Source organism: Schistocerca gregaria, chromosome 1, assembly GCF_023897955.1.
Source record: "Schistocerca gregaria isolate iqSchGreg1 chromosome 1, iqSchGreg1.2, whole genome shotgun sequence".
Classification (NCBI taxonomy): domain Eukaryota; kingdom Metazoa; phylum Arthropoda; class Insecta; order Orthoptera; family Acrididae; genus Schistocerca; species Schistocerca gregaria.
In genome coordinates this window covers 542124302-542146628 of record NC_064920.1, presented here as the reverse complement: position 1 = coordinate 542146628, position 22327 = coordinate 542124302, and the positions used below count along the sequence as shown (strand labels likewise).

At 41.3% G+C, this 22327-nt stretch overlaps 1 protein-coding gene across 3 annotated transcripts in view; it reads right to left on the bottom strand.

Annotated features, from left to right (window-relative positions):
• Window positions 1-21837, bottom strand: part of LOC126355773 (trafficking kinesin-binding protein milt) — a 374105-nt gene extending 352268 nt beyond the window's left edge. The window contains exons 1-2 of one of the 3 annotated variants that reach the window (XM_050006247.1): window positions 21747-21837; window positions 20189-20242 (exon numbers count right to left, since the gene is read on the bottom strand). Coding sequence is in view for 2 of the 3 variants with exons in the window: in XM_050006180.1 (XP_049862137.1) it covers window positions 19538-19669 (132 nt within the window). In the remaining variant the exon portion in view is untranslated. Of the gene's footprint in view, window positions 1-19537; window positions 19690-20188; window positions 20243-21746 lie in introns of those variants that run through there. The other 2 variants (XM_050006180.1, XM_050006221.1) reach the window with 2 other exon arrangements.
• Between the last annotated feature and the right edge of the window lie 490 nt (window positions 21838-22327).

The following is a 22327-nucleotide window of genomic DNA, read 5'->3' as shown; positions in this document are numbered from 1 at the left end:
GTCGAACTGCCCACTGTCTTACTCATCTGCAGCTCTATGCTCAGGAAGGGAATGGGTTCCTGGCACGAGTGGTGGCTGGAGATAGAGTCATAGTGACATCACTTTGAACCAGAATCAAAATGACATAGTTCCCAGTGGAATCTTCCAGGGTCACCACCACCAAAAAGGGCAAGGCCATCCACAAAAGTGCAGAAAAGGTTAAGCTAACGTACTTCTTTGACCGAGATGGCCTCCTCCTGATTCACTTCCTGCAGCACAGGACAACAGTGAATGCCCTGCATTACTCACAGACCTTGACCACCCTTCGCCAAGCAATCAAATCAAAACGACCAGGCAATCTCACCTGTGGGGTCATTCTGCTCCACGACAATGCAAAGCCTCATACGGCCTAAACAGCCGTGGCATTCCTGCAGAAATTCAAATAGGAGATTCTCGGCCGCCTCAATACAGTCCGGACCTCTCTCTCCCTGTGATTAGTCATTTTTGGTCCCCTTAAAAAGACTCTGAGGGGCAAACGATTCCCCTCGGACGACGACATCCAACCGTACGTGCGGAACTGGTTAACATCGCAGCCCTGGGAATTTTACGAGACAGCCATTCATTGCCTTATGTCACAGCAGGACAAGTGTCTCAACAGCCTGGGTCAATAATTCTAACATACAGGTACTGGTTTCCGTAATTATACATCCGGCTCCTTTCATTTTGAACGCCCCTTAGATATCTTACTACAATTTCAAAAGAACAACTTAAAATATTTTCCGAAAACTGTGAAAAAACGTAATACAAAATAATAATATGGGCACTCGAAATTGCCTTTCTGATATCGAGATATTTGGAGAAAATATATCGCCGAAATATATCGATACTTTTCGGAAAGATACGGATATTTTTCAGCTGCCTTAATCCAAATACTACCAGAAAGAAAGCCGGAGAAGCAACTGGAAGCGAACAGACTTACTGTGAGGCAGTCTGGCAACGCTATCGTTTCGGACGTGACGTTGAACGCTCTGATTCGTCGAAATCAGCTCCAAGGCATGAAGTGTCAACCATCAAGTAGTTTTAATCGGACTATCCTGTACGCACAGTATCTGGCACTGGTGCTGACTGCATAAATCTTCTAGCAGCTCTTCTTTGGCTGCTGTTATATACCTTCTATGTTAACGCATATAACGGTTAACTATGGCCCTGGAAAGGGCCCAGATTTAGGCGTTTCTGGTGCGAAAGGATCAGCCGTCAGACTTTTCATTTTATGACGTTGCCCAGGATACGACAGATTGCTTTTCTTTGTACCTAGGAGTGACGTTGGAAAGATCTCTTACTTTCAAGAAATACTGCATTAATTGCAAATAGAAAGTTCCCACCAGAAATAATCTCTTCAGAAAACTGGCCGGATCGCGGTGGGGCAGCCAACAAGAAATCATTCGAACCTCTGCATTTGCATTAGCCTTTTCTGCACCACAGTACACATGTCCTGTTTGGTATAATTCATCACATACCGAACAGGCAGGCGTAGCTCTCAACGACACCTGCAGAATTATAACCGATTGTTTGAAATCTACTCCTGTCGAATGGATTTACCACCTTGTAGGAATAGCAAATATCACCACCTCGCATTCGAAGAGAAATTGCGGCGAAGAAGGAACGAAAGAAAGTGGAACAAGAACAAACCCATCTCCTATAAGGGCATACACTGCATGCGCAGCGATTGAAGTCATGGAAGAGTTTCCTTAGAACATCATAGGTACTTACTACCTACCACCGCTGAAAATGTCAGGGCGCAGCTTTGGAGCGATAAAACTTCCCTTCTCTCTGGTTGGAAAACAGTTTCTGGAACTCTTCCTCTAGGACCTGACGTGGAATGGATGACTTGGAAATTCTGAATAGGCTGTGATGAGGAGTGGGTAGATCAAACTTTAATCTGGCACGAAGGAAGTGTGATTGTGGAGCAGTCCAGACTGTCCAGCACATGATCCAGTGTCGACTGTGTCCAGCCTCCTGTATTGCAGAACAACTCCATCAAGCGACAGACAAAGGACTGTAAACGATCAAATTTTGGTCACAGTCTATATCACATGTTAACTGTGCACCTATGTATGTTTCTGACACGAGCAATACATATAAATCGGACTATCGACGCATATTACTATAAAATACGGCTGCGAAACGCGGACCGCACGAACACTTGATTGGAGCCGCAGTCTGACGACTACTGCTCTAGACTGATACATTTAAGATACATTTGTCTGACTTTTGTATCAAACTTCCCTTCTGTAATTCTTTATTACATAATTATATTTTATTATTATGTATGTAACACACAAAAACGCCTTCCTCGCCCTCTTGTAATTGCTCATTTTTTCCATGAAAAAAGGTTTACCTGTATTCAGTTAAAACGGGACTCATATTTATTTTAAACTTAAAGTACAAGGATACGAGTATGTAAAACGAGACACCGGCGAGGTAGTGTAGGAGTTAATTCTATTTTGATAACTGGCGATTAAAATCTCCGTCCATCCATCCATATTCGGAGTCCCCGTGATTCCCCTTAGTGCGAATGTCGGATTGGTTCTTTCGAAAAGCAAACTACCGATATCCTTCCCCAATCGAAGCTTTAGCTCAGTATCGAATGAACTCGCCGCCGACGGGATGTTAGACCCCAATGTTCCTTTCTGAATCTAAAGTAATAATGAGTGGTGTAGCTGGCTTAACCTGAAGGCTGGTTTCGCTTCGCCACATGCGATGCGTCACGGCCTGTTGCGCAAATAAAATGTATTTCCCGCCAGCGTATGCCGTAACGGCAGCAACGAGCATCTGGGAGACTAAAGACCATACACAAGTAAGCTAAAAATACTCCGGATTCACGCAAATTGTGGGTGAATACTTTAAATACGGCAGAGCAGTTTAGCGTGTAGCAGCGTCTTAAAGATGATGTCGTCTCCCGATCTTCTGTGAGAAAATGAAAGAGAAATTAGTTCTAGTTTAAGTTAATGCGTCCGTACATAAAATAACGGGTTACATTAAAATTAAACTGCAGGAAAAAAGTATTCTGATTAGACTTCAAATTCATTATAAACGTTTGTCTAATGGGTAATTAAAGTCGAATGGTAAGAAGGGCTGGGAGACATCTGTTAACTGTAGGTGACTGGTGTGTGTGTGTCATGCTCGTGCTGGACATGAGAAAAGGCAGTGGGTGAAACTTGGTGTCGGCACATCGAAGAGCACCAAGAGGACCGCCGGCTTAACGTCCCCATCCGACGGACAGGTCAACATCAAAAGGGTCCCATGCCCTCACTTCATGAGGCACTGCGAAGAGGTCTGGAATTTAATCCAGGGCATTGGCGCAAGACTGGTGATCAGAGGCTTTACGCCACCACCAGTATCAGGAACGGATTAGTACGAGTCCAACGTGCGGGTTGCATGTATTAGAAATCAAGGCACCGCTGTTGCGTCAGTGCTATAATGGCTGTTTTCCTTCCCGTCGTAGTTCCAAGAAAAATCTCAGTCTAACAACAGTGGCACTGCGATTGATTCCTACTCGTCGAGCAGTTCTCTCTTACTGACGCGTGAAGTGTAAGGCTAGTCTTGACTTACGATTAGCACGACATATTGTCGGCAACATACATACATATACATACACCCATCTGTCAAAACTTTACGACCATCTAGCTAATAGCCGATAAGTCCATCTCTGGCACAGATAACAGCGGCGATGTGTTGTGGCATGGATGCAGTTAGGTCTTGGTAGGTCGCTGAAGGCAACTGGCATCACATACAAGTCATCTCTCGTAAATTCCGGGGAAGGGGCGATGAGCTCTTGTTGGAAAATGCTGCTCCCGTCGGGAAACATGATCGTCATGGAGGGGTATACGTGGTCTGCAACCACTGTACGATACTCCTCGGCCGACATGGTGCCTTGCATGAGCTGCGCTGGACTCACGGATGCTAATTTGAATGTTCTCCAGAACATAATAGAGCCGCCGCCAGCTTGTCTGCGCACCGTAGTACAGGGCCAAGGAGTTGTTCCCCTTAAAGACGACGTATTCGCGCCCTACCATGGGTATGATGAAAAAGACATAGGGAATCATCAGATCATGCAATGCTCTGCCACTGCGCCAACGTCCACGGAAGATGATCACCTGCCCATTTCAGTAGTACTAGCCGATGTCGTGATATTAAGACTGGCACAAGCATGGGTGTGGGTCTTCCGGCTGCAGAGGCGCTCTGTGTGTTCAGGCGCACACTTGTACTCTGCCCAGCATTAAAGTCTGATGCTGGTTCGTCACAGTTGGCAGCCTGTCCTGTTTTACAGTCTGCCCGGCCTACATCCGCAGTGAGGGTGACCTCCCAGCCCCACAATGTCTGGACGTGGTTTCACCTTGATTTCGCCATGTGTTGAAGACACTCGCCACAACACTCCTCGAACACCCAACAAGTCGTGCAGTTTCCGAAATGCTCGCTCCGAGCTTCTGGACCATCATAATCTTCCCTCGGTTAAGCTCAGATAATCACGTGCCAATAGATTGGTTTCATAATGTTCCGGCTGATAAGTGTCTATACACATATGTAAACATACAGATACATAAACATATATATACGTATAAAAAGAATACTCGCTGCTAACCAATCAACCAAAGTGTTAATATATAGGACGAGTCAGCTGCCCCTATCGATGTCGTTTTATGTAACCCGCAACGTTGTGTCTGGCATTCACGCGCGAGGTTTTCATTCTATCGTGTTCGCTACGCGCGAACTCTTCGTTCTACAGAACAAATTATCAGAACCTTTTTGTAGGAAATTTTGTATTGGCATACGTTTTCCCTGGAGGCGAAGGTTTTCAAATTATTCAAGAAAAACGTACAAAACTGCCCAAACGCAACGTCTAGCCCCACAGTCAGGATTTCTAGTAGAGTTTGTTGTTCATGACACTCCCTCTTACCACGGTACAAAAATTTCTGACTACACGATCTTTCTTGGTCTCAATTAATGGGCTATTACGCCATCGGCATAGTCGGCTGTTTCGTTAACGTTGTTAGTTTAAGCGTATCCGTGAGGGTACTGAAAGAAAAAAGACTTTTGTAAACGTTATGCAAAAACTAATTATGTTGACAATTCGATGTAAGCTTAATCCTTAGAAGCACAGTAGTTCGTAGGCAAGTGGCCTGGCGAATATGACGATGTAATCGTTTATTTTATGCTGTTAAAATTCACACAGTTAGCTAAAATTTACACAAACGTCAATTTTACAGTAATTGTTAAGAGCTCGAGCACGCCGATCGTGCAACAAGGCCAGTCGATGAAGGTAAAAAATGTCGAATGGCGGCTAAGTGTGGGAGAGGTGGTGCGTTTGAAGGTCACTTTCGTACCTATTTCTTGAATAACTCGGGAAGTACAGCCTCTACCGAAAAGTATTCCAGTACAAAATTTAACTACACTAAAAGATCCTGGACATTTTTTCTTTTTTTGTCTTGTTTAAGGGCGCTAAAACAACTGATATCATAAGCGCCTATGTCATAGCCCTAGAACACTAATAAGTAATAGAAGTTAAAAGCGACTATACATTAAGCCCAAGCGACGGGAAAGAGCTAAAAACAAGGCCTTCCCCTCTGAGAAACGCTGTAGAGACAGCAGAGGTCCCGAACCAAAGATTAAATGTCCTTTGCCATATTACTACGACCGATAAACAGTAAAACGAGAACCACACCTTGTGCGTTGTTCGCTAAAACTGCCGATAAATCAGACAGCAAACATTTATTGGAACAAGCGGTTAAATTTAAAAAAAAAAAAAAATTGAATTCGCCAAGAAATGGCGAACCATCAAAGGCTAATGACAATGAACACTAAGTGATGGGGGATCACCGCTTAAGAAATGACGATTCCTAAAAAGGCAGTGCATATTTTTTTTTTTTTTTTCCTGTAGGAGCAACAGTTTGCCCATTGCGAGAGAGAACGCAAGAAAATTTCCCACGTGGCTTTTGAAGGCCAGAATTAACCTTGTGAGCTGCATAAAACGACATGGGTAGAGGCAGCTGAATCACCCTGTATAATCTTCATTCCCAACTGTTGCGGCAATGCCGCGTCCTCGGTTTTATACTTACGAACTCGTGCTGTCGCTCTCCTTTCGAAACTGGTACAGCGCGCACCGAGCGAAGTGACGCAGTGGCCCCCTGGATTCATATTTGGGAGGACGACGGTTGCAACCCGCGTCCGGCCATCCAGATTAAGGTTTTCCGTGTTTTCCCTAAATCGCTCCAGGCAATTGTCGGGATGGTTCCTTTGAAAGGGCAAGGAAGATTTCCCTACCAATCCTTGACACGATCCGAGCTTGCGCTCCTTCGCTAATGACCTTGATGTCGATGGGACGTTAAACCCAATCAATCAATTTTTCTTTCTTCCCTCCCTCCCTCCGTCTAGTCCGCCTGTACCCGACAAAAGAGTGAAGTGACGAGTTTTCGATTAAACGGGTAGCGTCGGCCACTCCTAGAATATGGAGACAGCGAGTTGGGAAATTACCTCATACGACTCGCTGGCGAGTTTACAGCTAGTGTACACAGCTCATTTCTGATTACTACTGGCCACACGCCACGGTGACGTTTTCTAATTTCTACTGGTCAAACATCACGGTGATCTGACGGGAACTGGTGTATCCGCCTCCACAGGACTCTAGACGTTTATAGGGTGACGTGAACCTCTTACTCTTTAGAGGTGTATTGATGAAAAATTAACAGCACGAAAAACGTCTGGGGATCATACCCCAGAGTGTATGAACATTTTTCTCACATTATACTACTTTAAATCCAACATGATAACTAAAAGTGTAAGCCATTATGAGCATTTTTTTGTTTGTTTTCTCTAGCTGCAGATCTTAAGTATAAGTATAGACTTAACTCCTCTGCATTTCTCGGCCATCCCGAATGTTCTTCTCCATCACCATTTTCCTATGCCATTTTCACTTACCTCATTTCCTTTGTCAGTCTCGAACGGTCCGGGGATATAAAGACTGTGGGTAAGCTTCCTGAGGGTTCTATGTGTACTTTTCTCTATACAGTATTTTCGCGAGTGTAGCAGAAATCGATATGTTGGTTAACTCATCTACGAACGTAACCTCCCGTAATTTTGACAGTAAACTTCTTAATGATGCACCATGCCTTGTAGCATCTGCCACTGAAATTGGATGACTATATCCGTGACACTTCCGCATTTACTGAAAGAACCCGTGACAAAGTCCGCTGCTTTTTTTGTGGATCTTCTCCGTTTTCTCTTTCAGTTCTACACAATAAGGGTTCAGACTGACGAGCAATACTCAAATATCGCCCGAAAGAAGATTTTGTAAGATACCTACGTTAGTGGTCTGCACTTCTTATGGATTCTTACTGTGTACCTCAGTCAGGCATCTGACTTTACTACGATTATTGTACGTGGTTGCACTGCAAATCGCTCCGTAAGCGTACTCTTAAATATTTGGTGGGTATAAATAATGTGATTTTCGGCAATCGTATAATCAAGCAATCTACATCTAGATGATTACTCTGAAATTCTCTGCTAAGTGACAATCAGAGGATTCATCGAACCATCTTCAAGCTACTTCTCTATATTCCCACTCACGAACAACGCACGGGAAAAACGAACACACAACTATTTCCGTGCGAAGTCTGATTTTTCTTATTCTATTATGACAATTATTTCTTCCTATGTAGGCGGGCGCCAACAAAATATTTTCACACTCTGAAAAGTTGCTGATTGAAATTTCATCAGGATATCCTGTTGTAACGAAAATGTCTTGTTTTAATGATTGCCACCCCAACTGGCGTATCGTATCCGTGGCACTTTCTCCCCTATATCGTGATAATATAAAACAGGCTACCTTCTCAACTTTTTCGATGTCCTCCATCGATCCTATCTGATGCGTATCCCATACCGCACTTCAGTACTCCAGAAGAGGGCGGACAAGCGTAAAATAATAGGTATTTTTGTACGTTTATGCGGAACACGTTTGTTATTTTGAGGATCAACTGACAATCCTTGCAATAAGGACCCATAATACGTAGATCTTCATGTATTTAGCTGCAATTTCTTAGCATTATGACTTCCCTATAAACAACAGCATCATCCGCGAACAGCTTCAAGCGGTTTCCGACAAGGTACACGAGGTCATTTATGTACACTGTCAAAAGTAATAGTATTGTTACACTTCCTTGGAACATGCCCGAAACTACTTTATTGTATGAAGGTTTCTCGCCGTTAAGAATAACACGCCGTGTTGTATTTGTTATGATTTCCTCAATACAATCACAAGGCTGGTCTGATGTCCCTACGCTCGTACTATGTTCATTAGGCAACAGTGCGAAATTGTATCACGAAACACGAGCTCTATTCCCTTCTTGGAATGACACAACTGTGTTCATTATCCTCAGGTTTTCCCCACAACAGCTAACAAGTGATAAGAATCTAGAAAGTGTAGAACTGTTTGTCGAACTTCTGGACACACACAGAGGGTGTGCGGGGAAGGTAGGAGGAGTTATGCTCCTGTCAGCACATAAGATCGGCTGTCCAAGGGTGAACAAGGTAATTGTACCTCATAATTGATACTGTACGTGCGATGTGTATAAAAGGAGGTAACGAAGGTGTAAAGGTGTCGTGAAAGTAAACAAGCTCGTTTGCAATAATAGTACTCGACAAAGTGAACCGTAGACTCAGCTGAGGCGGGATCTAACGCAGCCATTTGACAAAATACAGACACGTTCCGGTTCAACGCATTTACGTTGTTATGTTGCAGTGCAAGCATGGAAAGTGATCGCGGAAAATACCTTCTCAGACCGCCGCGACGCCTAGCTGTTAACACAGCTAAATTCGTCGAATCTCTAGGACGGAAAATTCGGCAAACGGTACACTGACAATCGCCACAATTTACGATTCTGCGATCGCAACGTTCTTGGCGGTACTAAGGAAGAAAGTAAAAGCTCATGCAGTTTGGAGAATGTATTGCCGTATGCAACTACCAAATTTTCTACATATGAATAGCAACGGCAGCAGTAGCATTTTTCTATACTCAAGCATAATGTTGGAAATGTCATACGAGCAGGTGGTTTACTTTTGCGGCATTAACACGGAAGAGTATAAAGCGCGTTCTTTTAAAGGGAGTTTTACATGGCTTATGCTCATGTGATGTCTAAAGTACTTCGAGCGTGTGATTAGGCGTACACTGTGATGTATCTTTCAACATTAAATGCGACACCACCCATGCAAAGCCCGCTAAGAGCTTTAAGCTAGTGACTAAGGACGGATATTTCGTCAGCGCGATATCAGTCTGCGAAATATACAGCCAATGGCTATTTATTACTCACTCTTCACTTTTAACTTGGGCAGCGACCAGAGATAACGCTCAGCTCTCGCAGTGATAGTCGAACGTCTGCAGAATGGTAAGTTCCACATTCCGCTGCGGGACGATTTCCAGAAACGGCACAAAAGTACCAGCCACAAGCTGTCATTCAATCAGTTTGCTGGATACATGTATAGGCAGTCGAAACAAATACGTATGAATGTAAATGGTTCAAATGGCTCTGGGCACTATGGGACTTAACATCGATGGTCATCAGTGCCCTAGAACTTAGAACTACTTAAACCTAACTAATCTAAGGACATCACACAACACACAGTCATCACGAGGCAGAGGAAATCTCTGTCCCCGCCGGGAATCGTATGAATGTAAGAACGCCATCAGTCGTCTAATGCTGTGCATACCTAACAGCAACGATCTATACAAGTATGGCAGCATATTAACACACGCTATGGCATTAATTACGACGATTCTCATTATACTGCTAATGATGTAAAGCATTTGTTTGTAGAATGATGTGGGAAAGAACTGTGCGTATCAGAAGTATGGAACACACTTTTTGCATGACAGTGTCGAGTTATACCAGAAAGTAGCTTCTTTTTCCCAAATAAGGAAAAAAAGTATAATTAACATTAGTCTACACAAATGGATTGAAGAGGGCGAAACAAGAGAATAAAGGACGAACAAAAAAGAGAGTAAAGAACGAAACTGACAGTAGCAACACTATATGAGACTACTCGCTGTCATTTCGATGTGTATAAAGGAAGAATCCCTGGATCAATCATAGACAACCGCATTACACATAAACAAGCGCATCACACAAGAGGTTCGATGAACAAATTTCACCAGAGCCTGTTGGAGACAGATATTGCCATCATCCAACAGTCACTATCTATAATGCGTGTTCCGAGATTCTCATATCTATGGTGGAATTATTATGACTAAGCATCGAGACCTGAAATCGGTACCTCTATAGTAAAACACTTCTATACATGCAGTTGTTTAGTAAGAACGAAAACTCTTATCATTGAAAAGTTGTGCGTCTGCTTTAAGATATCACATAAGTAGATATGTATCATACGACTTTAGAACCTGCAAACATGCAGCTAGGAAACTGTTACGTCACCTCCTGCACGTGCTACGGACAGCCAGACCTCCGACCAATCATGCTGTTAAAAAGCAAATCCACTTACAAGCCTGATGAACTCCCAGTTTCATTTTCCCGGTATTTTACAACAAATACATTAAAAGTATTAACACTGAGATTAAATGGATATCACACTGAAGAACTAGCGTGTGTATTGGCCAACAATGAACTGTCTCACGTCAAAATCATGAACTGTGCTTCAGTGAGCTATCAATTAATTCGTATGCCACTTTTATTTTGGAATTTTAGTACTGGCTGCTGATTTCGGCAAAGATAACTCAGTGTAAAACGGTAATAATTTTTTGCAAGAAACTGTTTACTGATTTATCTTCAGCAAAACTGGAATTAATATCACTTTAAATGCAAGATGTACCTCCATGAAACGCTGATGATAAGGTGCTGCAACACACAATTTGTTTAGAGGTTGACCATCTGAGATTATCTGCTAAATGAATGATACCCTATGACTTGGATGAGCAACATGTTCGACGAGCAGAATTCTGCACTTATCGAATTAGTGAATTAAGTGTACACTCTCAAAGCAGAAGTGACTGTTCAATCAACGAAGAAGAAAGTTTTTGGTTGTCTCTCTTCGGCTGTCGCAACCATTTTTCGAAGATATCACGAATCGTTTACAAGTCCCACTGCTTGTATTGCCAAATTGGTGCTAAACACCGTCCGATCTCTCAGAAACAAAAACTGGGGTCTACTGAGGCCCCTATGAAATGATGGGCTTGGGAATTCAATATTTGTATTAATATATTTCAGCTTTAATTGCTGATAATGCAGACCACGACGATATGTGTTTTCTCAGACACTGCCCTGCAGGAGAAATGTCACTGATACTTTCGTCTAAAATTATTTTACTATTGTTAGGAAGCCCTCGTATGTCACACTGCATTGGTGCAGTAGTAATGAGCCATGTTAAGTCCCACAATTCTTACGAAACACACAAAGAAGTTTGTAGTATTCTCCAAATAGCGAACAGAACATCCACGGGAATGGGCAAGTGAATTCGACCACACCGAAAACTTGGGAAACATGTTGCGCACCGAATCTTTCATAACAAGCAGGCTAAGATGCAAAGGAGTACCATACTCGCATACTGATGGCATTCATTCTTGAGACATATCGTAATGCGAAATAATTTCAAATACCATCCACGTCGTAGTACTACTCTCCGTTCTCGACAACCTGGCAGAGATTATTACATAAACTATCGTAGTTGTCTTCAAATGTTCCCGATAACTGCTGGAATTTTAATTATCGGTTTATAGACAGGCTAAAATTGAACATGTAGAAAACAAAATGATGACCTCAAAAGGCAACCGACAAACTGAAGAACCGATGGATAGGTATTTCAGATAGGACTCTCATCCTCCAGCATCTTGAATTTTCAGCACGTTGCTCGGAAAGTGTTGCAGTGGCGTATCGGTTTCCGAGCAAGCTTTCCAGAACATTCTGGAATCTTTCCCAATGTTCCAGACTATTTCAGAATATCCAGGAACATTCTGGAATGTTGTGGGATGCTCTCGAATGTTCTAGAAATTTCTACAAGGCGAAAGTTCCCAGCCCTTAGATCTTCAGTTAAAAACAGGAACTTTCATGGCTATGGGACAATGGACTATTGCACCGATGTAACTCCCTTGATCATACACGAAATAGTTTTTGAGGTTTAGCGGCACGCGCATTCTACACTTACGTGCATAATATAAAAATATTGATCACAAGGTACGGTTTGAGGGACCCCTACGTTTAAACAGAATCCCTGTCAAATTAATTTGATAATTTTAACTTAGGTTCCATAACACTTATTTTCACGATTATTTAAAGTGTTGTTAAAATACTCCTTGATGGTTTCACTACACTAAATAACGCGTACAATATTTTATTTTTTATCACGCAAAATCACATACTCCTTTTTTTAAACAGTACACAAAAATTAACTGTTACGTGACTAAATTTCAAATTCGGAAAATTATAGTAAGTCTGCAGAAAGTAAATTTTCACACAAAATTAAATTCCATGTTTTAAACTAGCAGATGAAATTTACATTCGATAGTTACTTTAAGTATTTTATTGGAGAAACAATTATGTTCTCGTTACCACTGGTCCTTAAGCTCTTCCCTTGTCCCTAGCAGAACTGTATTCACTGGTTAGTGCAAAATCGTCGTCTTCTTCGTCTATTTTTTTAATCTACATCATCACTGACATCTTCCTCCAGTCACCGAATAACAATTTCATGAACCTCAGGGTCGTTAAAACTCGCACTTTACTGCCTAGGAAAACTCAAAGCGTATCAATACCGAACATGGAAGATGATAACGTAAGCGATAGTGAAACATTGTAGAGTTGGCGATTTAGGGAGATGGGGAGTTGTTTAGAAGCATTCCTCCGCAACATAACTTGAAGAGCGAGTTCGAAAATTTTCGCGCGGTCCAAGGGACCACATCTCGTGAGTGAAGAACTAGAAGCTGAAATAATATCAAAAGAATATAGCAGGCTGCCAGCAAAGAGCCTATACAAAAGCGTTGTGAAAGCTGTCCGCGTTAAGAGCACAGTATTTCGTTGCCTACCGTGATGCAGTGTGTTTGTGGAAAATTTTTATTCGAATGGTTCGCTAAATATTTGAATGAAGTATGAAAGAGCCGGACTGCAAAATGAACTCGCGCAGGGAACAGACAGGAAATACAGAAAGGCTTTAGCAGTCTCTCATAGCGCAGATTATACTATTCTTCACTATGTATATTTGTTGGGCGCTGGATGGCGAAAAATGAAACTGCTTTGCCAATCCTAAATATTAAGACTTCTTATACTAGAACCTTAATTATCCAATGTATTGCGGAGCTGTCATTGATTTGACGAGTAACAGAAGGGGAAGGAATACCTAAGAACCACAAGGAACGCCGTAAAAAAGAGCGCAGATATGCACCAAAACATGTAACGGAACATATTCTCCTGGGCGCTCAAATATTCATAGAAGGTGATGATCGATTTGAAAATGTACTCAACAGTGTTTAAAATGGAACATTTGCGACATTAAGTTGTTTGCCGCATAAGGGCTGGGCAGTGCTTTGTATGATCCAATTGCACTCACTCACTGTCCGTGGATGTCTTACGGACCGACTCATAAATTGTAATCTGTTTCCCCTCAACATTTTCCAACTGTGAAATGCGTGAATTTATTGTGGGCTCTCAAAATTTTTTTCTGAACTGAGCCAATTGCACTGCAGACTAATTAACTCATATTACGAACCATGCAAAATGTATTCTGCACTGACCGAAGAATGTGCCGGATTGATTACGACACTGGAATCCCCAATTCGGAAGGAGGGAGATTAAAATCCTACCGTGGCCAGATAAATTTTGTTTCCCTAGCTTTACACAAACAGCTTAAAGCAAATGCTGTGGGCCATTTCTTTGAAGAGAATACAGGTTACTTCCTTCCACAGTACGAACTTTGTGTTTGGCCTCTATGGATCCCGACGTCACAAGTCTGAAGGCCCTCATGTCTCACTGTTCAAAAAATATTCTCAGCAGCTGAAAATGTATTATAAACTAACGTATTGGCTGGAAAAGTCATTTCTGAGTTTTTCAGCAAAATGCTGTTAGGTTGACGTTCCGGCAGCATGAGTGACTGTTTTCTCAGAGAATTATGTTCTCTCTCTTGTGACAGACGCCTCAAAGCAATAGGTCGTGTGTGTGTGTGTGTGTGTGTGTGTGTGTGTGTGTGTGTGTGTGTGTGTGTGTGTTTGTTTGGTTACGGAAGTCTCAAAGATTGCGAATTATAGATCGCTGGCAATTAATAGTCAACAACTGAATATGTTGTAAATTTGTAACAGGACAAGAAAATAGTAACGCAAATAAACAAACAGAATTTCGTCACAGTTGCGCGGCTGAGTTCGTGATTTCCTGTCGGAAACGTCACTGTTCGTAGTAAATGATGAAGGGTAGTCATCTAGTCAATCTGAAGTTACACCTAGGGTTCCTAAAGACCTATAGCCTCTGCTGAACTTAATCTGTATAGATTAAACGATTTAGGAGGCAACCTGAGCTGTCCTTTTACACTGTTTGCTGATGACTTTGTTATTTAACATCTATTAAAATATTATCAGAACACTGAAACTGACTGCAAAAGGGCTTAAGCAAGATAACTGTATAATGCAAGATGTGCTAGTTGACCTTAAACAATAAAATGTGAGATGTCATCCACATTATCATTAAAGAGGGTCGGTTAAATTTCTGGTAAATGATAAATCACACAAACTTAAAGGTTGACGATTCAACGAAATACGTAGATATTACAATTGCGAACAACCTAAACTGGAATCATCTGACAGAGAATGCTGTGGAGAAAGCGAACCAATGACTGATTCACTGGCAGAATATTAGAAGATACAATAAATCTACTGCGCTTGTCCGTTCTCTTCTGGAATATTGTTGCGCGGTTTGGGATCCTTACCAGATAGGATTCAAGCCCCGCATGGAAACGGCAGCTCGTTTTTTATAATGATGCAAAAGAGAAGTGCTTGTCACGGATACTACGAGTTGAAATGGTAATCACTGTTGTGTTGAGATCTTTTCACGAAATTTCAATCAGCAGCTTTCTCCACAGAATGTCAGAATATTTTGTTGAGTCATACCTACATAAGGCGTAATGACCATCGTAATAAAGCAAGATAAATTAGAGCTAGTATCGGAAGATTTAGGCGTTCATTTTTCCTGTGTAGTAGTCGGAAATGGAATGGTCGAGAAAAAGTCTGAAAGTGATTCTATGAAACCTCTACTAAACACTTACGCGGAAATTACAACGTAAAACCATTTAAAATAGAGCACAATGTCAACACAGGCGCTTTTGCTTCAAAATGTCAATCTGTCAGCCGTCCGAAGTTTGACCTTTCCTTTTGGGGCACTTCGTACCGCCGATGAAACAGAAAAATAGTTTCCAAGTAACAGATGCTTCAACGACCAGCTACAGCAGACACTGGGACGCGAAGCGCGTAGACTTCTCGGCCATTTCACCGCGCAGGCGTCACGGAGGAGTGTTTCTCCTTCCCGCTAAGTCGTGCCCAAGGCACTCTTGTAGCATCTCGCGTGCTCGTTTCTCGCCAACTATGAGTCAGACCTGTCGTTGGCGCACTTTCTGGGCACAAGTCTCCTCCAACTGAAGCAGACGGCCTCTGGCGGTGGCGGTACACGCATACCCACTACCTCTGCTTGTCGGACCTCCGATCGCATCTGGTGATACCGTCATGTGCTACGTTTCCAAATTTACATCCTGGTGACGGCACACCTCAGCACCATGCCATTCTTGACATGGTGACTTTTTTTTAACTTGCCGTCAATCAGTCTTAAAGACTGTGATAGGCAAACCTTTACACACAAGTCGATCTTGTGCACGTCTTTATCATATATGTTCAACTACTGCAAAGGCAACGGCCTTGCCGCAGTGGATACACCGGTTTCCGTCAGGTCACCGAAGTTAAGCGCTGTTAGGCGCGGCTGGCACTTGGTTGGGTGACCATCGGGCCGCCATCCGCTGTTACCATTTTTCGGAGTACACTCAGCCTCGTGATGTCAATTGAGGAGCTACTCGACCGAATAGTATCGGCTCCGGTCACAGAAAACCATCATAAATCTGGGAGAGCCGTGTGCTGACCACACATCTCTCCTATCTGCATCTTTATTGAGGACGATACGGCGGTCGGGTGGTCCCGAGGTCTGAAGATGGTGTGTGGGGGTGTGTGTGTGTGTGTGTGTGTTTTCTTTCAACTACAGAAACCTGCTTGAAGTATTCACCTGCTGACCTCCTACACTTTTTATACAAACTCTCTCATTACAAAATTTTCACCATTACCAAAGTGACTATTCTCTATTATCTCACAACGTGTACTATAACCTGGTGGTGGTGGTGGTGGTAGTGGTAGTGGTAGTGGTAGTAGTAGTAGTAGTAGTAGTAGTAGTAGTAGTAGTAGTAGTTCAGAAAACATTTTCTCTTTAGTCACTGAACGATTCGGTCTATAACAAGTACCGTTTAAGTCCTTCAATTCTTATTTTATTACATGCGAAAAGTTCTACTGAGTCATTTGTGGGCCAGATGGGTTGGATGGAAGAAATGGCAATAGAGTCACGATGCCTTTTCTCGTAGACGGAAATCTGTTTTACCTTTCCTAAGCTGTGATAGGAAGAAATATAAAAGCAGAGTTCAACGACCGGTTCCGTGGACGAAGTCTTTATGTAAAGGATACATTGTTTGTCCAGAGTAAAGTGGGCAGTACTGCGTTCTAGGAAATTGTTACAAGACTTTGAAAATGTAAAGGGCAGTATGCTGGACTCATATTTTTGTAATCTACAGCAATAATGAACTCGTATTTTTTTGCGTGGAATGATACGTGTTGTTAATGTCTGCAGCTAAACGACTCATAAAAATCTGTAGAATGCATTTAATGTGAGGTCGAAATCCACACGTACCTTCTTGGGTTTAAAATGGACTTTTTTTGAGAATTGTATGATACATATTTTTAAAGATGTAAATTTTTTGAAGGAAGATCTGAGTTTAACGTCCGGTCGACAGGGCGGTCATTGGAGACGGGGTATAAGCTCGGATTACGAAAGGATGGGAATAAAATCTGCCTTGCTCTTTCCAATGAACCATTCCGGTATTTGCCTGGTACGATTTAGCGAAAATGGTGGAAAACGTAAATCTGGATGGCCGGACAGGAATTTGAACCGTCGTCCTCTCAAGTGTGACTGCAGTGTGCTAATTACTATGCCACTTCGCTCGGTACTGCTATGTTTGCAAAACGTTCAGTTGGAAACAGATATATCCCATTTAAAGAAAATCAACTGTCTGTAAAGATGTATACTACTACTACTTCAGAAAATATTGTTTTCAGTATCGCATCAGATAAAAACGTATGCCTTTAAAGCGAAACATTCGGCTCTTTTCCTTTTGATATGTTGAACCATTAACGGAATGTTTCGCGTGTTATCAGACAACGGCAAGGTAGATTCTTCCTGATGGTAAACGTATCATATAATATATATATATATATATATATATATATATATATATGTGTGTGTGTGTGTGTGTGAGAGAGAGAGAGAGAGAGAGAGAGAGAGAGAGAGAGAGAGAGATACTCTATATTAATGCAAGTCTCGTAAACCTACATTTCCATTCCACAGAGCTCTGCACTAGACCCTCCTGAGGCAGTCACTGTATTCTACTCCATCTCTGATCCGTTTATTCTGCCATGGTTTAACTTATACGGTAAGATAGCCTGCCACTTCTACACACCAACGACTGTTCTGCTTGCAATACTTGAAGGGGGCGTCATCCGCATCGAGCACTATACCTGCTGCCCACCTAAAGCCCATATTATTAAAAAATTAAATAAATTAAGTTCAAAACTTAATATATATCGTCAGGCATTTTTCAGAAAAGCAATAACGGGAAAATGTTTTCGCCTCCGCACCTTTAACAAAACACCATACATCGCGGTTTTTATTAATGTCATTTGTTTGCCGATCTCTTACGGGGGATTCACGATGTCCAAAATTTAAGAAAACAATAATTTAAGTGGGTGATTGCTTCATATCCAGTGATCGGAAAGACAACGTTCTGTCAAAAGATTTGTGATGTTGAGCAAATCTCTGGTACTAGTCAACTCGACAGCGAACTATTTACACGCCCTCACATACAAAACTGCTCATTTTAATTAAAAAACCTTACAAACAAAGTGCAATTTAATTGCAAAGGAGGTCACTTACAGAATTTCTGGACTTTGCTTGAAATGTCCATTCCTCTGTCTACATTCAAACAATAGATGTGTCGTTGTCATAACTGAAATATACCCATGACCCAGGTTTTGTCGAATGAATCAATTCTATCGCTACTAAGCTTCACATAAATCCTTGTTTCATTTCTTTTCTCAAATTGATTCATAACTGTTACAAATGAGAACGTAAAAGAACATTCGCATGATATTTCGGAGGTATGGCTCAACCAACAACCCAGTGAAGAAAATAAACGAAACTTTTATCAGTATCTATAATCAAACTTACTCTAGAAAATCATATACAGAGAGTTTCTGGCTATAGTATCTCTTAATGTCAAATGACAGTAACCGAGAATGTCTTAATTATATAAATGAAGAGGTCAGAATGATTCAAGCCTAAGCCTCACTGCCTTGAAAAATAAAATCTCACGAGGTAATCCACTGATGAAGTGGTTTGCTGACTTTTCAATGGATGATGCAATAATGTATGGATATTTTAAATCATTTAACTTGATTTACAATTTTTCCCAAATTATTTTGCTCTTCTGAAAAATTTACTGCTTATGGCTTAGGCTAAAATCATTCTGTTCTATTCAAATATCCACGTACGTTTTGTGGTCTTCGAGAAAGCTATTGGCCAAAAGGTGTTGTTCTGACACAGAAGACACAACACCAATTCACAACTCACAAACAAATGTCATGGTCGAACAAAGCGACCAGAAAGTTGTCATGTGTGCGTAAGATGTGCTTCTGTGATTTTTTTTTTCCACTTCTGAAGAATGTCTTTTTGCCGAAAGCGACAATGTATAGCAATCTTTTCGACGCGCCTGTCCGTGATTCAACGTCTTCTCTATGTGGTGAGTTGTAATCTATCCTTTTCATAGTACTGTTTCCATCAATTTTAGATTGATTTGCTTTATGTCGGCCGACGTACTGCCACTACGAAGATTACCCAACTGGTATTTGCATGTATAAGCCTGCACATAGCCTGTGCAAACTCTCATGCATGTTAACGTTGGTAAGCTCATATGGTAGAAAAACGATCAAGATTAAAGTTGCTTGAACAGCCTGCATTGTGAAAAATTATCCCGCGGGCGATCAAGAACCAATGCTACGACATGCTTGTAGTTGCATATTTACTGACACAATCATATGAGGCCCAGAGTTTTCTCCTCTCACGCAGCTCCAGTCTAAAAGTCAGACCCGTATACATGATTAACCACACACGTCTGTAGACTACAAGGAACCATAACCTGTGTGAAACTCGTTGTAACTTACAGTTGAGATCGGAGACTGGGACGAAGGGCTCCTCCTTGGTTCCTCCGAAGAGGATCCGGAGGGGCCCCCAGTCACATCCTTGATCTTCAACAGTAGCCTTCCTGACCGTCGTATATCTCTTGCTAGGAACATAACAAAACGAAGGATGAAACAGAACTAACTCTACCACTAGCACCAGATAAACGTTTGGCTGTAGATAAGATAATCTCCATCCACCTCATTCGTCCTTATTGGTCCAATTAAAGTGCCGGAGACTGCAACGACATAATTACGGACAGTTGTTGAGAACTTTCAAGAGTACTGGCGAGAGTTTCTTCACTTTAAAATCGTTTCGCGTGACACACAACCTACAGACAGAAATATCTGATTCAGAACGCTACAATATATCCAGTAAGGTACTCGAAGCACTTAGCACTTGCAGATGTAACAAAGTAAACAATCACTGAAACGACGGCGCAAAATTGATGTCATGTGCCTCGAAACCTGTCCAAGCGTCCCTTACATAAAACTATTAAATGTCTTCCAGAACGTGCCAAATTAAAATAAGTAGCTGAATGCACGAAACATTTGCAAATTAGTTGAAACACTGGAACACACCATTTAGTGAACTTATCTGTTGCATGGTGTTATTAACTTACTATGAGAACTCACCAATAACTCGACAGATAGGACTCAGCAGGACACACCATTTGTCCCGCACATTGTCTGAAAAAGACCAAACAAAAAGCTCACTTTCCGAAATATTAAAAAGAGAAATTATTCTAGTGTACTCCGTTACCCAGTACGTAAATATAAATTAATACGTTATGAACTTATTATGAGGACTGACCAATAACTAGACAGACAGGACGCAACAGGACACAAGTTTTGTCCCGCACATTGTCTGAAAAACAATGTACTACTTGGCAGAGCTTTCCAAGAAATGGAATATGCTGTGACAAGTCGTATCGTCATTCAATGAAACGAACTCACTACAAATTTCAGAGCTCGTTAATTTTACCTGACTCCAGAATTAGACAATACTATTCTCACCACCTCTAGTTGACTTTAAATTATAAGTAACTGAAAAACGAAGATCTGAAAGACAAAGTTACGCAATTTTCGTGTTCTTGAAACCTACTATGTTTACGCAAACCCTGTTGCTCTCATTTAACAACTGACATTACAACAAATATCATTTGCACTGGTAATTCAGCCCGGTCTCAGTAAAATTAAACGAACTGGCGTTTTTTCAATGCACTCCTGGAATAAGTGGTTCTAGCCTTGCTTTTAATAAAGTTCTCATCTCTGAAAATACCACAATAGTCACACATCAGAGTCATTTCGGTATATTTCAGTTCACACCTAGGTTTATTTCCAGGACAAAACGCAGTCGACCTAATTTCGTTCGTAATATTTCTTAGCCCAAACAATTTGATGCCCAAACAATTTGATAGTGTTAACTGTCAGTTACTCAAGTTGTACAACGAAAACAAACCGTAAATAACTATATGTTTTGATAAACGACACACTTCAAAAACAAACTACGTATAAGTAATTTTAGAGCTGAGAAATGTAAACGTAACACAATATCAAAACAATGACAAATGCCACTTTTTATCGAAGGAGAAAAAGAAACGAGTACTAACACAGGAGAGCGAAAAGAGATTGTAATCCGCCTGCATAATTGAGTATTTATAGAAGAAAGTTTTATTTTAAATGGTGCCAATTAAAATGTAGTGCAATAAAAACACACACATAACAAATGCACCCTACAAGAATTAACAAGACACGTGGTACTAAAATCACCTCCATCCTTTGCTACTACTTTTTGAACTCCTTTGTTGTAAATAATCATTATACAACCGAAATTTCACATCCAAATTACAGACTGCAAATAATTCTCGAGTGAAACACTGAAATTGCACCACTAACGACGAATGGCAAAACTAAAATCAATAGTTGCACACAAACACACATACACACTTCGCACAGCTGATCTTCCTCCGGATCAAGTTGACAGGCCCGTGGTCTTTGCTTAACAGTACGCTAAACCGAGATTTTGCAAAATAAAGCAACAATGATTAACGGTATTCAAACGTACCACCACATTCAGCAACACAAATACTGTAGCCCGACAACACGATAAATAAAGAAATAAAACAATATTTATCACTGATCTCACGCGACAATTTTGTACTGAGAAAATGCAAAGCAGTTTAACATTTACCTTTGTTCATAAATTACATATCACTTAACATTTGTTTATATTTAACCGGGACAAGCTCAACAGACACTCACTTCTCACACCACAGATGCGACTAAGAATACCAGCGATACTACATGCAGGCGTAGGCTTCTTTCACATAGCAATGTCTGTGGACAGAACACACACACACACACACATACACACATACATACACACACACACACAGTCAGTAACGAGAACGTAAAATCGGAGGGAATTACAATTGTACGTAGCAGTGGATAAATTATTAAGGTAACACAAAAGTGTGTTACGCTATAATACCTGTTTCTGGTTTTGTGAATACGAGCTACCTATTAGCTGTAAGCTTGCTGGGGTTACTTAGATAACTGAAGCACAATTTTCTATCACTACTACTTGTTTTATAATTAAAAAAAATTCTGGCGAGGTATAAACTTCCTTACCTATGTGCAGACTACATTGTATACACTGTTTGTTCCGTAGGCCCCTAAACTGTAAACCATCTTAAAAATATAACAGAAGTGCATTATAATGTAACAAAACAGTTAAGCCCGATCTACCAACTTCTATCCATAAAAAAAATT